The 25,110-nt window shown below is 41.2% G+C and overlaps 1 protein-coding gene across 3 annotated transcripts in view; it reads right to left on the minus strand.

Annotated features, from left to right (window-relative positions):
- Positions 1-25,110, minus strand: part of GRID1 (glutamate ionotropic receptor delta type subunit 1) — a 1,874,363-nt gene that overhangs the window by 72,096 nt on the left and 1,777,157 nt on the right. For 2 of the 3 annotated variants that reach the window (XM_075348983.1, XM_075348985.1), the window contains exon 15: positions 21,032-21,272. In XM_075348983.1, the coding sequence (XP_075205098.1) occupies positions 21,032-21,272 (241 nt within the window). Of the gene's footprint in view, positions 1-21,000; positions 21,273-25,110 lie in introns of all 3 variants that reach the window. The other variant, XM_075348986.1, reaches the window with a different exon arrangement.

The raw sequence follows: 25,110 nt of genomic DNA on the forward strand, positions 1-25,110 counted from the left end.
GGTGCAGAATACGTGCTCTGGGGGTTTGTATTTTATATGATTGATTTCTCTAAAGGAAAATTTGATCTTTACTATTGCACTTACTATCATATACTATATATTTTTTGTGTATGCTGTTTATATACCTTATATACCTTAGTAGCATTAATTTGATGCCTACTATTGATTATCCCTGCATTTTGCATTCCTTTGTGCACTATATATTAAGATATGAATCCCATCTACAGTTAGGCTCCAAAAATTTGGACAGTGACTGAATCTTTGGGATTTGAGCTGTGCATGCCACTATTTTTTATAGCAATGACAAATCCTCCAGGCTGTGTGTGCTCCCAAACAATTTGATCATACAGGCTGTAATTACTTCCTGTACAATTTTTAATTATTTTTATTCTTGCAAAAATAATTAAAAATTGTACAGGAAATAGTTACAGCCTGTATGATCAAATTGTTTGGGAGCGCACACAGCCTGGAGGATTTATAATTCATATTATTCTTATGGTAACTCGGGTTGAGTTACAGAATAGCCACCAGGAGTCTGCAGCATACCGTCTTGGATGGTGAACTCTCTATTGAGATCTGAGGTCCAAAAGGATCGATAAGCAAGTTAACAAGGCTTGCTAAAGGTGAGTGTATGAAAACATAACATTCACCCATGACTTATCTATACAGCTACATTTAGATTGGTGCACTTTTTGTTTTCTTTTCTCTTTCTCTTTGGTGAACACTATTTTTTATAGATAATGAAACAACTAATATGCAATTGAAGTGTAGACGTTTAGGTTTAATTACATGGGTTGAAAAAAATATCCTGTGAAATGTTTAGGAATTGAAACATTTTTCTACAAAACTTTCTGATTTCAGGAAATATAATGATTATTGACTGCCTGAAGTTTGGAAGATATTGATATCACCAAACACTGGATTTCCTCCATTGTGATACATTGCCAGGACTTTGCTGCAGCTGACTTCAGTAGTTGCTTGTTTGTTGGTTTTCTCCCTTAAGTTTTGTCTTAAGCATGTGAAATACAGTTCAATGGGGTTGAGATCTGGTGATAGACTTGCCATTGCAGAATATTCTACTTCTTTGCCTTAAGAGTTGCTTTCACTGTATGTTTTGGGTTATTGTCCATCTGTACTGTGAAGTGCCGTCCAATCAACCTTGCTTTATTTGGTTGAATCTGAGCAAAAGTATAGCCCTCTACAAACTGGAATTCATCCAGCTGCTTCTGTCTTTAGTCACATCATTAATAAACACTAGTGACCCAGTATCATTGGAAGCCATACAAAGGATGTGCTTTGGTTCATGACTTGTTCTAAGCCTTCTCATACTTCGCTCTTCCCATCATTCTGGTACAGATTGATCTTAGTTTCATCTGTTAAAAGAATGCTTTTTTAGACCTGGGCTGGCTTCTTTAGATAATTTTTGGCCAAGTCTAATCTGGTCTTTCTAATTTTAAGGCTGATTAATGGTTTGCACCTTGTAGTGAACCATCTGTATTTTCTCTCATGAAGACTTCTCTTTGTGGCAGAGTATAATCAAATAAAAAAATAGCCAACAACTATTAAATTATATAATATAATTTGCTATTCTTTGTGTTAGAGTTAGATACTGAAACATCTACTTCCTAGAAAGTGCTCTTCATGTGGGTGGATGTTGTGAAGGGGATTTTCCTTACCATATAAAGGATTCTGCAATCATCCACCACTGTTATCTTTCATGGTCGTCCAGGCCTTTTTGAATTCCCAAGTTCACCAGTGCGTTCTTTTTTTGAAGAATGTAACAAGTTATTGATGTGATCACTCCTAATATTTCTGCTATGTGTGTGATGGGTTTCTTCTTTTTTATCCTAATGATGGTCTGTTTCTCTTCTATTGAGAGCTCCTTTGACCTCATGTTGTGATGGGTTCACAGCAACAACTTTCAAATGCAAATTCCACACCTGGAATCAGGTCAAGACCTTTTAGCTGCCTAATGGATGACGGATTAATGAGGGAATAGACCTTGCAGCCCATTTAAGAGCTTCTGAGATGACTGTCCAAATATTTTTTGTCACTTGAGAAAGAGGCAGCAACTGTACATATTAAAGAGCTGTAATTCATAAACCCTTACTCTAATTAGGATTCGATTACCCTCAAATTAAAGCTGAGAGTCTTCACTTTAAGCTCATATTGATTTTAAACCAGTATCTTTAATATGTTTTGGTAAATATCTTAAATGAAAAAAATTGTGTCCCTGTCCAAATATTTCTGGACCTTACTCTATGTTTACATCATTATTCCACAACTTATTTAACCTCTACATTTTACATACCCCAGTGCATGTGTTGCTGCTTATTTATTTGTGTTTTTATGTTTCCATTTAAAGGTGTTCAATAAAATGATATAACTGACAAAAATCTTGTAATTTAATTCATACCGCTACTTATTGTTGGGTTCCCATTTTTGTGTAGGCATATTGCAGTCTTTCTATGTATTCAGCTAGCCATATATTTCAAGTTATTGAATTTTAATTATTTTCAATCTGTGTCATAGCATTACATGATGACTGGTTTTCATATTGAAACTACAACAAAAAAGTGCTGGCAGTTCAGTCTATTTCAGTTTTAAAGGTCATTATGTTATTCTATGTTCTTTATCTGTGATGTTTCTTTAGATTTCTCATTCAGTATTCCTTTTTAATATAAACAATAATTGCTTCTGCTCCCTAGCTCAAGGTTGTTTAGTCTATGTAAAGTTTTCAAAAAATATTGTAAATAATGCTAAATCTTTTTCAAATGCAAGGTTAACACTTTATCTCTTACACATAAATTAAATATTGCTGGATAATACCAATAACACTTTAAGAATTGACACTTGGTGTTATGCCATTTGCTATTAACTTTCAACTGGGAAATAAAAGAAGAAACCCATCAGATATAACAGAAGTGTAAAGAATGGCCAAATAAACAGTTTGATACATTATGCAAAAAAAAAGGAGAGCACTAGTGAGCTTGGGAGCTCAAAAAGGCCTGGATGTCCATGGAAGACAACAGTGGTGAATGATTTCAGAATCTTTTCTATGGTGAAGAGAAAGCCCTTTACAACTTTCAGCCAAGTGAAGAACACTCTCCAGGAAGGAATTGTTCCAGTATTTAACTCTACCATAAGGAGAAGACTTCATAGGAACAAATAAAAAGGGTTCACCACAAAGTGCAAACAATAAATCAGCTTTAAAAATAGAAAAGCTAGATAAGACTTTGCCAAAAAAATATCTAAAGAAACCAGCCCAGTTCTTGAAAAGCATTCTATGGACAGATGAAACTAAGATTAACCTGAACCAGAATGATTAAAAGAAGTAAGTATGGAGAAGGCTTGGACTCATTTATGATTCAAGCACATCCTATCCTCGGTAAAATAAAGTGGAAGCAGTGTGATGACATGGGCATGCATTGTTTCCAATGACAGTGGGTCACTAGTCTTTATTGATCAAGTGAATGAAGAGTGAAGTGAGAGCTATACATTTTGCTCAAATTCAAACAAATGCAGCAAGACTAAATGGATGGCACCTCACAATACGTATGGACAATGACCCAAAACAAACTGTAAAAGCATAAAAGGGAGTTTTTAAGCCAAATAAGTGAAATATTCTGCAATGGCTTAGTCAAATTATGAAATTGTAACCCTATGGAGCATACAGTTAACATATGTAAAACAAGGGTTAAGGCAGAAAGACCCACAAGCAAGCAACAATTGAAGTCAACTGTAGTAAAGTCCAGGAAATGCATTCCAAAGAAGGAAACTCAGTTTTTAGTGACATCTATGGCTTCCAGACTTCAGGCAGTCATTGCCTGCAAAGGATTCTCTACAAAGTATTCAATATTAACAATGTATTTAAGTTCTGTTTAATTTGTAAATTACTTTTTAGCCCTGAAATGAGGAGGATTTGCCAAAAATGGTTGCCATTCCAAAATGTTTCACATCATAATTTTATTTAACCTCTTTAATTGAACCTAAAGGTCCACACTTCAATTACATATTAGTTGTTTCCTTTTAAATAAAAAAAGAGTGGCATTTAGATCCCAAAGATTTGGTCATCATCAAAATATTTCTGGACCTTACTGTATATTCCTTTTTAATGTTGGTTCTGTATAGGATCGTCAGTGATATAGCCCTTCACAACTTGCCCTAAAATCAATATTCTGTACCAAAGGAAATAGTATTATATGTACTCATTTCACTTTAGTTACAATTGACTATGGAGTGAATTTTTGAAGGAAAATAAATTACACACCGCATAAGCCCGTGCAATATGTGTTATCTCAGTTATGCAGATCGGTATTAGACACTTATTTGGCAATATATAGTGTGCTATTTACACTAGTGGTGTGCACAATTGGACATTATAGGAATTAATTTTAAAATATAGTATATAAAGTTGAGTGTACGTGTGTGTGTGTGTGTGTGTGTGTCCGCTGAAGCAATCTGCACCATCGCATTTACAATTTTAAAATTTTGCACACCCGCCTCATTTGAGTGAGGGAATATCATAGACTATGTTTTGAAGGGAAAATGTAACCCCTCACTTTACAGTTTTTTGTCAAAAAAACTGCTTACATTAAAGTCTATGGAAATGGGAACGGATTTATTATTATAGACTCCTATTATGGACAGAGAAAGAGACACACAAAGAGACCCACACACACAGACACACACACACACACAAACACACACAGAAAGAGACACTCACACAGAAAGAGACACACATAGAAAGACACACACATAAAGAGAAACACATACAGAAAAAGACACAGACACACCGACACACACAGAAAGGGACACACAGACACAAAGAAACAAACACAAACCAAAATACGCAAACACAGAAAGAGACATACACAGAAACTGTTTGGATGTTTGAGGTAATATATTGGCTGTTTTGACAGTTACCTTGCATATTTATCAGGTGGCCTATAACAACCAATCACAGCTCTGCTTCTATTTTGATAGAGGTCAAGGAGCTCTGATTGGTTGCTATAGGCAATAAAGGACATTGTTAGTATAGGACAGCTTATGTGTGAGTTAATAGGATTTCAATGTTGACGCTTATTCAACGCTGTTGTAGAGGCTGATGTAAGTGACATAACGTTACTTGTATACTTATTGTGTGAGGTTTTATGAGGTAATATATGACAGTTAGCCTGGATATTTTTCAGGTGGATTATAGCAACTAATCACAGCTCAGCTTCTATTTTACAGTACTACAGGTCATTAATAGGAGCTCTGATTTGTTGTTATAGGGAATGAAGGACATTCTTAAGGTGGTGTCACACACAGCGACGGCAACAACGACATCGCTGCTACGTCACCATTTTCTGTGACGTAGCAGCGACGTCCCGTCGCTGTCACTGTGTGTGACATCCAGCAATGAGCTGGCCCCTGCTGTGAGGTCGCCGCTCGTTGCTGAATGTCCTGCTTCATTTTTTGCTCGTTGCTCTCCCGCTGTGAAGCACACATCACTGTGTGTGACAGCAAGAGAGCGACAAACTGAAGCGAGCAGGGAGCCAGCTTCTGGCAGCCTGCGGTAAGCTGTAACCAAGGTAAACATCGGGTAACCAAGGGAAGCCTTTTTTTTGGCTACCCGATATTTACCTTCGTTACAGGCATCCGCCGCTCTCACACTGCCTGTTCTGCCGGCTCCCTGCTCCCTAAACGCCAGAGGACACATCGGGTAAATAAGCAAGGGTTTGCTTATTAACCCGATGTGTACTCTGGCATGCAGAGAGCCAGCGCTAAGTGGTGTGCGCTAGTAGCCAATGTAAATATCGGGTAACCAAGCCCTTGATTACCCAATATTTACCTTAGTTACCAAGCGCAGCACCATTTCCACCCATCGCTGCTGGCTGGGGGCTGGTCACTGGGCGACCTGACCTGCTGCATCGATACATGGTCGCTGGTGAGCTGTCAAACAGGCAGATCTCACCAGCGACCATGTAACGATGCAGCAGCGATCCTGATAAGGTCAGGTCACCCGTCGTGATCGCTGCTGCATCGCTATGTGTGAACCCAGCATTATAAGACAGCTTACGTGTCAGTTAATATGATTTCGGTGGTGAGAGATAGAGTGTGAGACAGGGATAGTGGGAGATAGACAGTCAGAGGGAGAGTAGGAGAGAGGGAGGTAGGGAGAGTGAGAGGGAGGGTGGGAGAAGGAGAGTAGGAGAGAGAAAGAGTGGAAGAGAGGGAGATAGAGACTTAGTTGCTATCCCAGGTAATGCCGGGTACTACATCTAGTTATTGTATAAAAGTTATTTTTCATATTTAACTCCAATTTATAGAGGTCTGTGAAACAATTTTATTTTTGGAGGGCCAGCTAGACATTATGTACAATTAATGAGGTTTAGGAGCTTAGACCAACGATGATTCTTGGCGGTGTTTTTGCAGTCTGTTATTCAGTTTGGAAAAAGTCATTGCACAACCTGGGGACAGATATTTCACCATCATTGTCTTTAAAAACATTAAAAAGTGCTCAAAAAAGTTGAAATTTTTGGATAAGAAATGGATCATTCAATGTAAAACCATCACATGCTATCTGTGCTTACAACAGTAATTGTTAACAGAATGACGTGTAAAGCTTGGATGTTATTTTTCACCACAGTAATTCTGTAAGGCTAACATTCATTTTAGCTCCAGAAAACTAGTCAAGTAAATTAACCTTGAATTAAAACAGATGAGAGTTGCCAGAAAATTAACTTACAATAATTCCTAGACCCAAAGGGATTCAGCAAAGTCTTGGACTAATGAATCTAGTCTTTGCATATTAACTTCAACCATATGAATAAGATTTATCTTCTAGTTCAAAGGTCAGTAATTCTTTATAGGCCAGTAGTTATGGTATTGCTTACCAGTTTGAAGATGAGAAAGCTCAGTCAGCTTAGTAATGGTAAATTTTTGGTGCAGAATCTAAGGGAACACCTGCTTTTCTCACTTTTCTTCCTATAAAATAATCTGTTTTTCACTGCAGAGAACCCCAAGGTTGTATCTTGAAAAGTAGTTGGCATAACTATCTAGTAATGCAAAGTCATACTCAAGATTGAGCTAGGATAGTTAAAAGTGGTAAAACGGCAGAATTTATGATTTTTTTATTGGTGCTATATGTCTTTAGAATGTGAGGAAAAAAGTTTGCCAAAAATTATGCAACAAAAACAAAAAACTCCTATAAGTTGTTGTCCTGATGAAATCTGAACTCATGATACTGCAAAGCAACAGTACTAACTATTGAATTACCATAAATGATAAAAAAGATATAATAGCAAGATCAGAGGAGAATCAGGCAGAGAACTGCAAGAATGAAGACAGAAAGCATAGTCAGATGGTAAAAAAGTCAGTTACTTGCAGACCCAAATGTAGAACCTTATTACCTACATGTTATCAAAAGCTTAAAAAAGCAAACAAAATCATATACTGAATATGACGCAGCATTTGTAGTAATGAGTCCTGTAGTCATGTAGTCATATGTCGAGAATTACATACTTGCATTACAATTCAGTAAATAAAAAAGCTCCTGGATAATTCAGTGCGCTTTATTGCAAATATGTGGTAGTGGTCAAATAGAAAACTATTTTTGGTGGCCATTTATGGGACATTAAAAATACCAATGAAAAACAAAGGAAGGCTCACACCACTCAAAATAGGACATGCAAAAAGTTCAAGTAATCCAAAAATAGGTGGATGCATAGTCACAAAATCCAAGGAGTCCACTTGGAAGTATAAATAAATAGATAAAGATTGACAGCCTCCCAGAGCAGATAAAGCTATGTGATTCCCTCACCTTCTGTGGGATGCTGTCAATCTTTATCTATTGATTATAGATACCAGTGGCAGTCCCTTCTACAACTCCTTTATCATCCTCCTCCTAACCATATCAGTGAAGGATAGAAGATCATCCACAGGCAAGTAACCTTATTTGTTATACCAAGTATACTACACTTCTGCATGCATCATATTTTGCACATTCTTTTAAAGGTAATGCAGATTTTTTTTTCAAAATGAAGATCAATAGAGGGAAGGGCAATTATAATTTTTACAATTTATGCAAATTTCAATATTTATATTATTCCTGCAGCACACGCTTTGGCATTAGGTAATAGCTTTTCATTTAGAGAGTGTTTAGGAACCAGATCACATACATAGGAATTTAGATTTAGGTAATTCTATGAAATGTACAGAATTTCCTGGCATAAAATTGCTTGAAACATAGCCAAATCTTTGCAAAATTCAAAGTTTTGCTAAATTTAATGTTGTATCATTTATACACCAGTTTTGTTTAGCTCCAGAAACTTTTTGAAATGTTGGAAAGATGTAGAGCAATATGGATTGTGGCAAAAATTGTCATAAACCATATCAGTTCAGCATAACAATACAGTTCAGCATAATTAAAGCAACTACATGGCATAAATTACTACGGATATGTGTGCTATCCCCTGACTTTATTTTTGTATTTTTAGTTCACATTAAGTACAAGAGTCACCAACTTTAATAAAAGGCACAAATCTCTTAATTAATGTATTGCATCTTACTCCAGTGGTCAATTAATGAAGACTTGAATATAAAACGCCAGTCTTGACTAATTGGGATTAATGACTTGTCAGTAGAGATTATAATTCCATGTGAAGCTGGAATAAAGTTGATTCTTACTTACACTAAAGTTAAAAGGATTGTCCTGTGAAAACAAGGTATTATCTATTCCCTGGGACATGTTCTTTCTCCAATGAAGAAATTTTATCATAGTTGCAAAATGGGGCAGCAGGCTAGATTCCCAATCTTTATTTCAGTCAGTATCTGACATGATAAAGCTGAGCTCAATGCTCGGCAGTATAAAAGAGAAAGGCTGTTGCAATGGTACAGTGTCTGCCAAGCTGCTACATTTTAACAGGGATCCTGTTCTTTCAATACATTCAAAGTCCTAATGTCAGACCCCCACTGATCAACAAGTTATCACTAGAAGTGGGCGAGTATGCTCAGCACTGCATGGTACTTGATTGAGTAAAAAGGTGCTCGAGATTTTCGATATTCAATCAAGTATCCTGGTACTCGGGTGCTAAGCTCAAGTCTCTGCCCCACATGATTCACTGCTCTTTTTTAAGTCGCTAAACATGCAATGATTGCCAGCCAATCATGGTAATGCCATAGCCATATTGGCTACCTGCATTACTGTGATTAGTTAACCTCATTGCATCATGATTTGTATATAAGACCCAGTGATGCAATGCTTGGCACATGGAAATATTGTTGGGAGAGGTTCTGCTGGAGAAGTGACAGTGTTATCGTGAAACAGTACCTGCTGGTGCAACATTAAACAAACAGTCCTTTTCCAGTCAAATTCTATCACAAAAATGCTCATGGCTGCATTTCGTTTAGTGCAAGCTGCAGGAGAAGGGATAGTGTATTAGAGGCATGTAAGCAGTGATGTTTGCCATACAGACCTTGCTGTTGGCACCCAAAAATGTATTCTATTCTCCAATAATACCGCTCCAAGCTGAATTTAGTGTAGAGAATTCTGATGGAGAAGGGATAGTGTATAAGAGGCCAATAGGCAGAGCTTCTAGCCTTATAGACCTAGCTGCCACTGCTCAAAAAATATATTCTATTCTTTAGTAATACTGCTTTTAGGTGAATTTAGTTTAGGATAAGCTGCTGGGGAAAGAATAGTGTATTGGAGACATATAGGCAAGGATTATAGTTTTACACACCTTGCTGCTGCTATGTTAACCTAAAAGTCCTTTTCATGCATAAATAAAACAAATTCTGTTCTATAATAATACAGCTCTGAGCTGCATTTAGTTTAGAGCTAGCTGCTGTAGAAGGGATAGTGTATTAGACTATATTCTCTAACAATACCGCTTCTCGCTGCATTTCATGTAAGGCAAGCTGCTGGAGAAGGGAGAGTATACTAGAGGCATTTAGGCAGAGATTTTAACCTTATAAACCTTGCTGCTGCTATCTAAAATGTCATCTATTCCCTAATAATACTGTTCTTAACTACATTTAGTGTATGGCAAGCTGCTGGAGAAGGGATAGTATACACTGTATGCAGAATTATTAGGCAAGTTGTATTTTAGAGGATTTTTTTATTATTGATCAACAACTATGTTCTCAATCAACCCAAAAGACTCAAATATCAAAGCTAAATATATTTAGAAGTTGCAGTGTTTTTTTTTAGATTTGGCTATCTTAGGAGGATATCTGTTTGTGCAGGTAACTATTACTGTGCAGAATTATTAGGCAACTTAATAAAAACCAAATATATTCCCATCTCACTTGTTTATTTTCACCAGGTAAACCAATATAACTGCACAAAATTTAGAAATAAACATTTCTGACATGCAAAAACAAAACCCCAAAAAATTAGTGACCAATATAGCCAACTTTCTTTATGATGACACTCAACAGCCTACCATCCATAGATTCTGCCAGTTGCTTGATTTGTTTATGATCAACATTGCATGCAGCAGCCATCACAGCCTCCCAAACACTGTTCCAAGAGGTGTACTGTTTTCCCTCCCTGTAGATCTTACATTTTATGAGGGACCACAGGTTATCTATCGGATTCAGATAAGGTGAACAAGGGGCTATGTCATTATTTTTTCATCTGTTAGACCTTTACTGGCCAGCCACGCTGTGGAGTAGTTGGATGCATGTGATGGAGCATTGTCCTGCATGAAAATATCTGCCCAGTTGCCCCTTCACAACATATCTCGTAACAATTGTTATGAGATATGCCGTGAAGAGGCAACCTGGCAGATATATAAATGGCCATTTATATATGCTAAATATCAAATTTTTCTTAGATTTTCCTTAGCAGTAATGCAGGTCCATGTTCACACATTCATGGTTTCCATACTCTAGCATTATCAGAGTGCAAACTGTCTTTTTTTGTATTTTATATCATGTTCAGTTATGCACCTGTTCACATCTCAGTTTGGTGAGTGCCGTCAGTCTTTTTGTCTGCATCCCTCTGCAACACATCTCATAATTTTGGACTTTTCAGAGCCCGTCAAATCTCTCTTTTGACCCATTTTGCCAAAGGAATGGAAGTTGCCTAATAATTAAGCACACCTTATATAGGGTGCTGATTAGTGATGAGCGAGTACTAAAAAGCTCGGGTGCTCGAAGCTCGGGCCGAGCCTCCCAAGATACTCGTGTACTCGGCCCGAGCAACGAGCCCAATGTTATCCTATGGGAGACCCGAGTATTTTTGTGAAATGACCACCGGCAGCATGTAGAAACCCTAAAAATGGCACAAAAGTCTCCGAAGAGTGCTCAAATGACATGGCAACAGCATGGGGAAGACCCCTTGAAGCATTTATCACTCAAAAGTCACAGCTGTGAACAATTTTGTCCGCGTTTTACGCCATTTTTACGGACTCACCAGAAAACCTTCCAAAATGACACCAAAATGAATTTTCATGGCGGAAATGTTAAGGGCACATACCCAATAGTGAGATAGAGCTAATGTATGTTACTTTTTGAGATCAATACATGAAAGATTTTACGTAAAACATTGTGTGGCACTCCGATGTCCTTGAGAAGAGACGTACATAAAGGCCTCTGAGTCTAATGTGCCCATTTTGAGGAACTGAGTCTTTGTAGTATTTTCCTTTGCCAGGGCAGTCCAAAATTTTGAGGTTCACCAATGACCCTGCATACAGACGTGCATGAGGGCCTGTTAACCTGAAGTGCCCATTGGAAGGAAGTGGGTCTTTTGTAGTATAGCCCTTTGGCAGGGCAGCCAAAAATTGGGAGGCTCCACGTTGTCCCTGGATAGAGACGTGCATGAGGGCCTGTTAACCTGAAGTGCCCATTGGAAGGAAGTGGGTCTTTTGCAGTATAGCCCTTTGGCAGGGCAGCCAAAAATTGGGAGGCTCCACGTTGTCCCTGGATAGAGACGTGCATGAGGGCCTGTAAACCTGAAGTGCCCATTGGAAGGAAGTGGGTCTATTGTAGTATAGCCCTTAGGCAGGGCAGCCAAAAATTGGGAGGCTCCACGTTGTCCCTGGATAGAGACGTGCATGAGGGCCTGTAAACCTGAAGTGCCCATTGGAAGGAAGTGGGTCTATTGTAGTATAGCCCTTAGGCAGGGCAGCCAAAAATTGGGAGGCTCCACGTTGTCCCTGGATAGAGACGTGCATGAGGGCCTGTTAACCTGAAGTGCCCATTGGAAGGAAGTGGGTCTTTTGTAGTATAGCCCTTTGGCAGGGCAGCCAAAAATTGGGAGGCTCCACGTTGTCCCTGGATAGAGACGTGCATGAGGGCCTGTAAACCTGAAGTGCCCATTGGAAGGAAGTGGGTCTATTGTAGTATAGCCCTTAGGCAGGGCAGCCAAAAATTGGGAGGCTCCACGTTGTCCCTGGATAGAGACGTGCATGAGGGCCTGTTAACCTGAAGTGCCCATTGGAAGGAAGTGGGTCTTTTGTAGTATAGCCCTTTGGCAGGGCAGCCAAAAATTGGGAGGCTCCACGTTGTCCCTGGATAGAGACGTGCATGAGGGCCTGTAAACCTGAAGTGCCCATTGGAAGGAAGTGGGTCTATTGTAGTATAGCCCTTAGGCAGGGCAGCCAAAAATTGGGAGGCTCCACATTGTCCCTGCATAGAGACGTGCATGAGGGCCTCAAAACATTGTTCCCATTGCAAAGGAGCGGGTCTCCTGTCGTTGTAATGTCCATTCTGCAAAGAATGGGCGAAAAAATTTACCACTGGGGGTATACCTGAAACAAAGGCCTAACTCTTGTAACGGTCATCATGGTGGCGCATGAGGAGAAGGAGGAGCAGTCCAGCGATTATCCAAAGTCCAGAAGTGTGTACCCATGGGTGACTGGAGGTACATGGCAAATTCCCGTTACAAACTTTAAATTCCGCTCTCATTTGCTGGTGGTGTGGTGAAGTCTGGCCCAATCCAACCCTTGTTCATCTTGATCAGAGTCAGCCTGTCAGCATTTTCAGTTGAAAGGCGGGTGCGTTTATCTGTAATGATTCCACCTGCGGCACTAAAAACACGCTCTGACAAAACGCTAGCGGCAGGGCAGGCCAGGACTTCCAAGGCGTAGAGAGCCAATTCATGCCACGTGTCCACCTTGGATACCCAATAATTGTAAGGCACAGAGGAATGTCGGAGTACAGTTGTTCGATCTGCAAGGTACTCCTTGAGCATCTGGGCAAACTTAGGATTTCTTGTGGCACTACCCCGCACCTCAGGGGCTGTGGTACGTGAGGGGCTGAGAAAACTGTCCCACATCTTAAAGACTGTTCCCCTACCTCTGGCGGATTGGACTTGTGCCTCTCTCGGCTGTACGCCTTGGTTGTCCACTGATTCCTGACCTATGCCGCTAGCGTTTTGTGAGGGGAATGCTTTTCCTACTTCCGTGACTATGGCCTTCCGGAACTGCTGCATTTTGGTTGACCTCTCCGCCTCGGGAATAAGAGACATAAAGTTCTCCTTGTAGCGTGGGTCTAACAGTGTTACCAACCAGTAATGATTGTCGACCAAGATGTTCTTAACGCGAGGGTCACGAGACAGGCAGCTTACCATAAAGTCAGCCATGTGCGCCAGACTCTTAACAGCCAGGACTTCAGTAGCCTGACCAACACGTTGACTGAACATGCTGTCCTCCTCCTCCTCCTCCTCCTCCTCCTCATCTACCCTGTCCTCTGGCCAGCCACGCTGAACCGAGGATATGACTGGTGTGCATGTCATATCCTCAATTTGGCCGGAGATTTGCTCCATGTCTTCATCCTCCTCCTCGTCATAGTCCTCCACTGCACGTTGTGATGAGACGAGGCTGGGCTGTGTGTTATCACCCACACCCACTACTGTCTCTTGCTGCAACTCATCGCGCTCCGCCTGCAATGCATCATGTTTGGTTTTGAGCAGAGACCGTTTTAGAAGGCAGAGTAGCGGTATGGTGACGCTAATAATGGCGTCATCACCACTCACCATCTTGGTGGAGTCCTCAAAGTTTTGGAGGATGGAACATAGGTCAGACATCCATCTCCACTCCTCAGGTGTTATGTGTGGAGTTTGACCCATTTCCCGACGGCTTAGGTGATGCAGGTACTCAACAACTGCCCTCTTCTGCTCACATATCCTGACCAACATGTGCAGAGTTGAAGTCCAACGCGTGGGGACATCACACACCAGTCTGTGAGCCGGAAGATGCAAACTGCGCTGAAAGCCGGCAAGGCCGGCTGAAGCAGTAGGTGACTTTCGAAAATGTGCAGACAGGCGGCGAACTTTTACCAGCAGATCAGACAGCTCTGGGTATGACTTTATAAACCGCTGAACCACGAGGTTGAGCACATGGGCCACGCATGGAACATGTGTCAGCTGGCCTCGCCTCAAAGCCGCCACCAGGTTCCGGCCATTGTCACACACGACCTTTCCTGGCTTTAGGTTCAGAGGTGTGAGCCAGTGATCTGCCTGCTGTTTCAGAGCTGTCCACAGCTCTTCTGCATTGTGGGGTTTGTCACCTATGCAGATTAGCTTCAGCACAGCCTGTTGCCGCTTCGCCGAGGCAGTGCTGCAGTGCTTCCAGCTTGGGACTGGTGTGGAGGGTACAGTGGATGAGGATGCGCAGGAGGAGGAGGAGGCTGAAGAGCATGACATTCCGGAGCTGTAGAGTGTGGGTGAAACACTGACTGAGGTAGGGCCTGCAAACTTTGGTGTGGGAAGGACGTGTTCCGTCCCTCGCTCAGACTGGGTCCCAGCTTCCACAATATTAACCCAGTGTGCCGTCAACGAGATGTAGCGGCCTTGCCCACAAGCACTTGTCCACGTGTCTGTGGTTAGGTGGACTTTGGGTGAAACAGCGTTGTTCAGGGCACGTGTGATGTTTTGTGACACGTGGTTATGCAACGCGGGGACGGCACACCGGGAGAAATAGTGGCGGCTGGGGACCGAGTAACGTGGGACAGCTGCCGCCATCAGGTCGCGGAATGCTTCTGTCTCCACCAGCCTAAAAGGCAACATTTCCAGCGCAAGCAGTCGCGAAATGTTAGCATTTAGAACTGTGGCATGTGGGGTGTTGGCAGTGTATTTGCGCCTGCGTTCAAAGGTTTGCTGAATGGATAACTGAACGCTGCGCTGGGACAAGGACGTGCTTGATGATGGTGTTATTTCTGCGTAGGCAACTGCAGGATCGGAGGAGGCTTGTTCGCAGGCAGCATGGACAGGGGATTGGCTCGCATGCACAACCAGCGAAGACTGAGCAGTGACATTAGCAAGCACTGCTCCTCGACTCTGTTGTACTTCCCACAAAGTCGGGTGCTTGGCTGACATGTGCCTGATCATGCTGGTGGTGGTCAGGCTGCTAGTTTTGGTACCCCTGCTGATGCTGGCACGGCAGGTGTTGCAAATGGCCTTTTTAGAATCATCTGGATCCAACTTAAAAAACTGCCAGACTCGGGAAGACCTAATATTTGTACAGGCACCTTGTGTCGTGTTGTTGTTCCGGGGAACGGTTGCCTGACTTCTGCCTGGAGCCACCACCCTGCTTCTTACTGCCTGTTGGGATGCTACGCCTCCCTCCCCCTGTGCACTGCTGTCCTCGCTCTGCATATCCTCCTGCCAGGTTGGGTCAGTTACTGGATCATCCACCACGTCATCTTCCTCTTCCGCACCCTGCTCCTCCTCCTGACTTCCTGACAATTGTGTCTCATCATCGTCCACCCCTTGTTGAGACACGTTGCCAACTTCGTGAGAACGTGGCTGCTCAAATATTTGGCCATCTGTACATACGATCTCCTCATGACCCACTTCAACATGAGCTGGCGAGAGGCCAGAATGTGCGAATGGAAACGTGAACAGCTCTTCCGAGTGTCCAAGTGTGGGATCATTAATGTCCGAGGACGTGTACTCAGCCTTGTGGTAGGAAGGAGGATCAGGTTCTGAAATGTGCGGTGCAGTATCACGGCTACTGACACTTGACCGTGTGGAAGACAGAGTGTTTGTGGTGGTGCCAATCTGACTGGAAGCATTATCCGCTATCCAACTAACAACCTGTTGACACTGGTCTTGGTTCAAGAGCGGTGTACTGCTGCGGTCCCCAAAAATTTGGGACAGGACGTGCGAGCGACTAGATGTGGCCCTTTGTTGTGGCAAAATTAGAGCTTGCCCACGACCTCGGCCTCTGCCTGCACCACCATCACGTCCACTTCCTTGTTCCTTGCCAACGCCCTTGCGCATTTTGCAATGCTGTGCTGACGTGTATTCACTAGACTTGGGCGTTATATCAAAGTTTGTGCAAATCGTGCACCTGTACGCTGCCACCGACAGGTTTTAGGAGCAAAAATTAAGAACTCTGACACTATCAGCCACTGCTGACTGACGTGTATTATACACTACACTTGTGCGTTATATAATAGTTTGGTAAAAACGCACACAAGTGCACCTGTACGCTGCCACCGACAGGCACACACGTGCGGTTTTTAAATGCAAGCACGGACGTACTAAGAACCTAACACAGGTTTTAGGAGCAAAAATTAAGAACTCTGACACTATCAGCCACTGCTGACTGACGTGTATTATACACTACACTTGTGCGTTATATAATAGTTTGGTAAAAACGCACACAAGTGCACCTGTACGCTGCCACCGACAGGCACACACGTGCGGTTTTTAAATGCAAGCACGGACGCACTAAGAACCTAACACAGGTTTTAGGAGCAAAAATTAAGAACTCTGACACTATCAGCCACTGCTGACTGACGTGTATTATACACTACACTTGTGCGTTATATAATAGTTTGGTAAAAACGCACACAAGTGCACCTGTACGCTGCCACCGACAGGCACACACGTGCGGTTTTTAAATGCAAGCACGGACGTACTAAGAACCTAACACAGGTTTTAGGAGCAAAAATTAAGAACTCTGACACTATCAGCCACTGTTGACTGACGTGTATTATACACTACACTTGTGCGTTATATAATAGTTTGGTAAAAACGCACACAAGTGCACCTGTACGCTGCCACCGACAGGCACACACGTGCGGTTTTTAAATGCAAGCACGGACGCACTAAGAACCTAACACAGGTTTTAGGAGCAAAAATTAAGAACTCTGACACTATCAGCCACTGCTGACTGACGTGTATTATACACTACACTTGTGCGTTATATAATAGTTTGGTAAAAACGCACACAAGTGCACCTGTACGCGGCCACCGACAGGCACACACGTGCGGTTTTAAAAACCAAGCACGGACGCAATAAGAACCTAACAGGTTTTTTTGGGGAGCGACAATTACAGACAAGTCAGACACTATCTGGACTGTTTTACACTGTGTACACCAGCCCCAGATATGATGAAGGCTGGTATACGGTCACCACTAGGAATGGCTATATACCCTGCCTGCCTGCCTGCCTGTATACTGCTACAATAGTCCTGACAAGGACTCTTTTGGTCACTAGCCTGTATTCCAACCTGGCTATACCCTGCCTGTATACAGCAACAATAGTCCTGAGAAGGACTCTGCTACTGTACTCCGACCTGTCTATACCCTGCCTGCCTGTATACAACTAGAATAGTCCTGAGAAGGACTTTTGGTCACACTGTTTGCAGCCCTGCTACGGAAATAGCTATAAAGGGCCGCAAACCTTTCCCTGAAGCAGCGACCCTCTCCCTACACTGACTGTCTGGATAGCTGTGAGCAGAGCACAGCGCGCCCGCCGGTATAAAGGCTCGGTCACGCTGTGCAGGCCGGCCAATCACTGCAATTCCACAACTAACAGGGCTGTGGCATTGCAGTGGTCTGCCAGCCAATCCCTGCATGAGGGCTGGCTCTCAAAAGAGCGCCAACATGCAGAAATGAAGACCATGAGTACAGCACGAGTATCGCGAGATTACTCGGTCCCCGCCGAGTAGCCCGAGTACAGTGATACTTGTGCGAGTACCGAGTAGTAACAAGCATGCTCGCTCATCACTAGTGCTGATGTCATTACACCCCACCCCTCTTCATTACAAAGATGCACATCACCTGATTTACTTAATTTGGTAGTTGGCTCCCAAGCCTATACAAATTGGAGTAGGACAACATGTATAAAAATTATCATGTGATCAAAATACTCATTTGCCTAATAATTCTGCACACCGTGTAATTCTGAACACAGTGTATTAAAGGCATGTAGGCAGGTATCCCAGCCCTACAGACTTTGCTCTTGCAAACTAAAACCAAAAGTCCTTTTCAGGCCTCTATCTAATATATTCCCTATCAATACCGCTATTAGCTGCATTTAGTATAGGGATAACTGCTGGAGGAGGGATAGTTTTGGATTAGAAGCATATAGTCAGTATAAATTGCTTTACAGTCCTTCTCCAGATATATAGTCAGGCTGTAATCTTACTGCATTGGTCAGAGAAATGGTGATAGTATGGGAAAAATGTAGGCATTATGCAAGGACGGCACACCAGGAATTAAATTGGTGGCTGGGTATCAAGTACCGCAGGATGTCCACTGCCATCAGGTTGTGGAAAACCTCAGAGTTCACATGTCTAGACAGAAACATTTCCAGGGCAAGCAGTCAGGATATGCAAGCACTTACCATCCTGTGTACTTTCCTTATCCTCCCTAGGTCCACATGCAAAGCTTCTTTAATTTTGAGCACTGAGCATTTCAGTAGAAACAGAATTGGGATGATTATGCTGATTATGGCATCATACTATCTTACCATACCATCTTGGTTGATTCCTCAAAGTTTTGTCAAATAAGTAAGGTCCACCTGATAGTCCTCCCATTTCTTTCAGTGAGGGCAACCTGATGGCCCTCTGAAAATTTGTATGAGGGCCAAATGATAACCCTTTTTTTATGATGGAGGACGAGGACAAGAAAAAAATACACCATGAATTATAAACTCTTTTTCGGGTGGGAAAGGGTGCATGGGAATACACTGGAAAAAAAGGAACACCTAACTATTGCTCTGGGAACTTGCCATGGCTGGCTGCCCTGGAGAACATTTGTCCACCTTCTCCCTGTCATGAGTCTGGACTCAAACCCTTGAGTCTGCTCTGTGGTTGGATTCTCTGTCCACTGGACCACAGTAGATTCACCCTTTCTTCAGGTGTTCAGATTTTGTTATCCATTCATAAGTTATATTAGGGTAACAAGGGAATTAATTTACTTCTTTGCATGCACAATTAGCTTTTGGGTGAGGATTTAAGTACATTCCTCCTGCTAGTATTTCATGCTGTTTACATCCACCTTGTGTAGTCTAGCCATATTGCTGTTAGTTTCTGCCGGTCAGAGGATTACCAGCTAGGATATTTTTCTTTGTTCACCACTTTGCACCTATCTTGTTTATTGTCAGTAAGTAGGCCGCATATTCTTTAGCAATATTCGCCTTCTCTGCTATTTTGTATTTGTTGTTTGTCTTACTCAATCTGGGGTAACTTTCTAATTAATCACAACTTCCCTTCTGTAACTTCCCACTCTGCTCTCCTCTCCAGTTCCTTAGGAAGAACATGAAGTGCTCAACGGCTGATCAGGTAGCATAGGCTGAGTTACTACTGTTTAGTCTGTGGTCCGGGCTATGCCAACTACAGCAGGAACCACTAGGGACTGCCGGGTTGGGATGTCTAGTCTGTAAGGGAACTGTCAGGGTCAGTTGCAGCTTTTAGTGTGTTAACTTTAACCCTTTGTGAGCTGTTGTAAGAACACAACACCTCCTCTGGCCAACTCACTACCTCTTCCTGCTATTTGCAGTACTGCAAATCCTGCCACCTCTGCACTGCTGTACTTGCTATGCATGGCATCTTGCGAAGTTGGGTGAGTAATTTGCATTACAAATTGTTTCACTCAAGTACTGAGCACTCGAGCACTTTAATGCTGACCCATCACTAGTTATCACCTATCCTATTGATAGGTGATATCTTGTTTTTACTGGATAACCTCTTTAACTTCAAGCACCAATTACGTTCATCAGCAAGGTATTGACCAGTATGATATCCGAGTCTGAAGATAAACATGTTTTTGAAATTCATATTTACTGTTGCTTTAAAGAGTAATATGTACGTCGGTTGGATATTTGATAAATTGGCAATTCAGTTGGAAACAACAAGATGCTGTGGGCATAATCCACAAATATCCATCTTGACAACTGTGTATGCTGTGTGTAGATGTTTTTCTACATTTGTAAAAGATATTATTACAATATTATTATTTAGTAACAGTTGCTAAAATTTACTAAAATAATATCAAGATCTAATGATCAAAATATAAATCTGAGCGTTAGGTTTATGTGATAATACAGTACTTTCTATATAAAAACTTCTAAAGTACTATCTCTATTTGATTGTTAGTATTTTGTTTAGAGACAGCTGCTTAACAAAGATCTCTGAAAGGTTAGCTTGTTAAGAAGTTTAATTGATGGAAATTGATATTTGCTTTATGCATGACAACATTCAGCATTGCTTTGCTTTTGATATTTTTTCCATTTCTATTTCCTCTGCTTCCTTGCTGAATCTTCATTTATACATTTTTTTTTAATTCAAAACATCTGTAAAGATGATACAAGGATTTTTTTGATAATGGATTTTTGTATTGCATTTTTCAATTGCAGTTTATAGCGAGCCACTATATCTCTACATTACTGTTATACAAGAATTAAAGATGAGCCAGTGTCTTAAATGAGTACCGTGAATAACTATTTCATTAATTATTATGTATTTGGAAGACTGATTGAGTAGTTGAAAAGCACTAGTGAAAAAAGTGTTACATACTTAATGATTTGCAGACAGGAAAATGAATTGTGGATTTGCTTACATACATAAGCATGAGAGCCATTCACCTTTATATTTGCCAGTGTCATTGCACAACCCAATTTTCTAAGTAGGGATATGCATTATTGGTGCATATATACTGGTATATTTGTTTATTTGGTCAAGTGACGCATTAGAAAGTGCTGTAGGTTGTCATCGCATAACTAAATCTACGAATTGGGTTATTGCTTCCAATGATGCATGTCCCTAAGGTACCTTTTATATAATAAGAATAGTAGTTATGGACCTCTTTTGGTGACTCCTGTCGACAGCGGTTGCTATTCCACCATAACTCCAATGCAGCTACCAAACAAGCGAGCAGTAATCCGATTGCTAGGATGCAGAAGACTCCAGCGAAACTGTGTAACTTCAATGCTTTGCCATCAGTTTGTGCATTATTGTGACTGTTCAAATCACATCTTCCCATTCTTGGCCACCATTTTTGTTTTAAAACATCTAAATAACCCGTATCTTGAAATTCAAGGATTCTGAAAAAAACAACAAAATGAAGTTATAAAATGAGAGAATAAAACTTTGCTTAAAATCTTTCAATTAGTTAAGAATAACAGATTCTAAATATAATATAATATATATATATATATATATATATATATATATATATATATATATATATATATATATATATATTAATATTAATATAAATATATATATATATATATATATATATATATATATATATATATATATATATATATTAATAAATATAAATATATATATAAATATATATATATATATATATATATATATATATATATACGGTCAAGACTTTCATAGGGAACAAAGTTATGAAAAACAAGTTGGCATGCTCCCATATGGGTACAGCCTCCGGAAATGCAGCTAACTGAATATATTTTAGATTTATATGAAAATATATATATATTTAGATTTATATTTATATGAATATATATATATATATATATATATATATATATATATATACATATATATATATATATATATATATATATATATATACACACATCTATCTATCCATCTATATCTATATATCTATATATCTATATGCATATTTATATATATTTATATATATATATATATTCATATAAATCTAAAATATATTCAGTTAGCTGCATTTCCCATTTCCAGAGGCTGTACCCATATGGGAGCATGCCAACTTGTTTTTCATTACTTTATTCCCTATGAAAGTCTTGACTGTCATGTGCATTAAACATCCAAAAGGTGGTGGAATAAAACAAATATATTAACAGCAATGTGGTCTATGTTACCAACTCCTTTCAGATAAAACTCACCAATATATTAAAAAATAGCAATATATGAGAATTAAAAATTAACTTTAAAAGTTAATATTAATAAAATGAGAGGCTTTTCTTGGTAAGTATAGAAAAACACAAAAAAACGCACACTGTGGAAATAAGAGAAAAAAACAACACAATAAACACAAAATAATCTCTCCCTGTCTAGGGAAAAAAAATAAATCCCATTACAAGGGATAGGCTACAGGCTCATACATCTAGCCAATAGATAATATACTGTATATATTAAGCAGATGGAACAATCTCACCTATCTAGTTGTATATGAGGGTTCTCCTCAGGGTCCTTGGAGTCTGATTTCTAGTTCTTTGTACACATAGGAAGCAATCCATTCCCTGTGAATAACTGACCCTTAGGATAATTTTAGGTGTCCCGATGAGTTTCCTCCATTCTGGATTCCCTAGCAGTCAGTTACCACCAACCACTGCTATTTAAAGTATGACACTGTACGCCACCAGTAAGGGAGTGTTTTACAAGGTTTCATTACTTTGAATTTCAAAACCATCTACCAAATTAGAAAACAGATGTGCTTACATTTTCCACCAAAAGGTTGATGAAGATGAGGGATAAGGTGGCGGCAAAAGTAAGCACATCTGTTTTCTAATTTGGTACATTGTTTTGAAATTAAAAGTAATGAAACCTTGTAAAACACCCCTTCTTTGAATATAGTTATGCTTTTTCTGATATACTTGGACACATAACCTTCAGTGGCATACTTTGGGCGGTGGTTGGGGGTAACTGACTACTAAGGCAATGCTCCCCTGATGAACCCAGAGTGGAGGAAAGGCGGTAGATGACCAAAACTTATGCTAAGGGCCAGTGTTACGGGGGGCTGTCTGATAATAAAACTTAAAGGAATGTCAGACAGTCAGGGTCCACCGTGCAAAGACTCTGCTGCAGACTATGGCAGAGGATAAGGGGTATATAAGTGTGCCACTGTAAAAAATAATAGCACAAGTGCAGAGTGCAATACCTTTGTTAAACTCACAGAGGAATATAATTAGAAAATAAAGCAATTCCTCCCTTACTTGGAGGGTGTGTGGAATGGTCTCTGTGTGCGAGGACACGAACCACTAGATATGGCACCTGCCTAGGTCCGCTCTTCTAGTGGTGCAAAAGAGACGGACAGCAGCGTAAGCCGCACAAAGCTCCTACCTGCGTTCGCTCCACTAGTGTGCGAGGACACGAACCACTAGATATGGCATCTGCCTAGGTCCGCTCTTCTATTGATGCAAAAGAGACGGACAGCAGCATAAGCCGCACAAAGCTCCTACCTCTGTTTGCTCCCCTAGTGTGCGAGGATACGAACAACTGCCAGACGCAGTATAAGGAACGTTACCCTAGCGGCAATGTCCACCTACGAGTAGAATCACAAGGCCCAGCCGGACCATGTGCCTCAGGCACCTGCCTATGTCTGCTCCACTAAGAGGTAAGGATACGGACTGCAGCCGAAGCTGTAAGGTATAAGAACGCTACCCTGCCAGTAGCGCTCACCTAACATAGACAGAGAGATGCCTAGAGGGACGTGCACAGGGCGTCTACCCTCATGCATGAACCAAGAGGACTGAGCGCCGGGCGGCGTGCGTCAGGGTCTTATATAGACTCTGTGCCTCATCCAAGATGGAGGACACCAGAGCCAATCCGCTGCCAGAATGACAGCAATGACGTCACGCTGGCCTATCACCGAACAAAGCGTCACAAGCACATGACCAGCGACCAATCAGCATAGAAGGTGTCAGAGACATGTGACCACGTGTCACAAGCACATGACCAGTGGCCAATCAGCTTAGAAGGTGTCAGAGACATATGACCTCGTGTCAGCGATGATGTCACCCGCACATGTGCAATGGCTCCAAGATAGGACTTAGTCTCCAGCGCTTGCACATGTGCAGTAGCAAGAAATCCGGACATAGTCTCCAGAGTCACAGCAACCGTAACAGCCAGTCATCGATAGGGCCATTGATTGGGAAATCACAGGGCAAAAGTAAGTGCACATAGGAATAATGTAAGAGTCTCGTGGACCGGATTGCTTTATATGTGTACCAAGGACTGGAAATCGGACTCTAAGGGCCCTAATGATAACCCACATATACAACGAGAAGGGTGAGACTGTTCCATCTGTTTAATGTATATATATTGTCTATTAGATAGAGGTAAGAGCCTCTGGCTTATACATTGTAGTGGGATTTATTTCTCTTCCCCTGACAGGGAGAGGTCATTTTGTGTTTATTTTGTTGTATTTTTTTCTCTTATTTCAGAAGTGTGCTTTTTTTTCTTTTTTTCTGTACTTACAAGAAGAACCTTTCACATTTTATTAAGATTAACTGAGTAAAAATTAAGTTTTAAATGATGACATATTGGAGTAAAGCAAACCCTCATATGGTGAATGATATCTACATCCTATAGCCTTCATCCTATGTATTAAGCCCGCTTTACACACTACAATATATCTTACAATGTGTCGGCGGGGTCACGTCGTAAGTGACGCACATCCGGCATCGTAAGGTACATTGTAGTGTGTAACAGCTGCGTGCGATTGCGAATGAACGGTAAAACGTTCATCGCACACACGTCGTTCATTCCTCATGAATTGAACGTCAGGTTGTTCATCGTACCCAGGGTAGCACATATCGCAGTGTTTGACACCCCGGGAACGATGAACCAATCTTACCTGCGTCCCGCGGCTCCCGGCCAGCAATGCGGAAGGAAGGAGGTGGGAGGGATGTTTATGTCCTGCTCATCTCCGCCCCTCCACTTCTATTGGCTGGCTGCCGCGTGACGTCGATGTGACGCCAACGTCCCTCCCACTCCAGGAAGTGGACGTTCACCGCCCACATCGAGGTCATATGGACGGGTAAGTACATGTGACGGGGGTTAATCATTTATGCCGCACATTCAACAAAATTGAACGTGCCGCACATACGATGGGGCGGTTATTATCGCATACGATATCGTATGCAGAATCGTAACATGTAAAGCAGGCTTTAAACTCAGAGAATCTTCCACCATGCCAAA

Source organism: Anomaloglossus baeobatrachus, chromosome 5, assembly GCF_048569485.1.
Source record: "Anomaloglossus baeobatrachus isolate aAnoBae1 chromosome 5, aAnoBae1.hap1, whole genome shotgun sequence".
In the NCBI taxonomy this organism is placed as follows: domain Eukaryota; kingdom Metazoa; phylum Chordata; class Amphibia; order Anura; family Aromobatidae; genus Anomaloglossus; species Anomaloglossus baeobatrachus.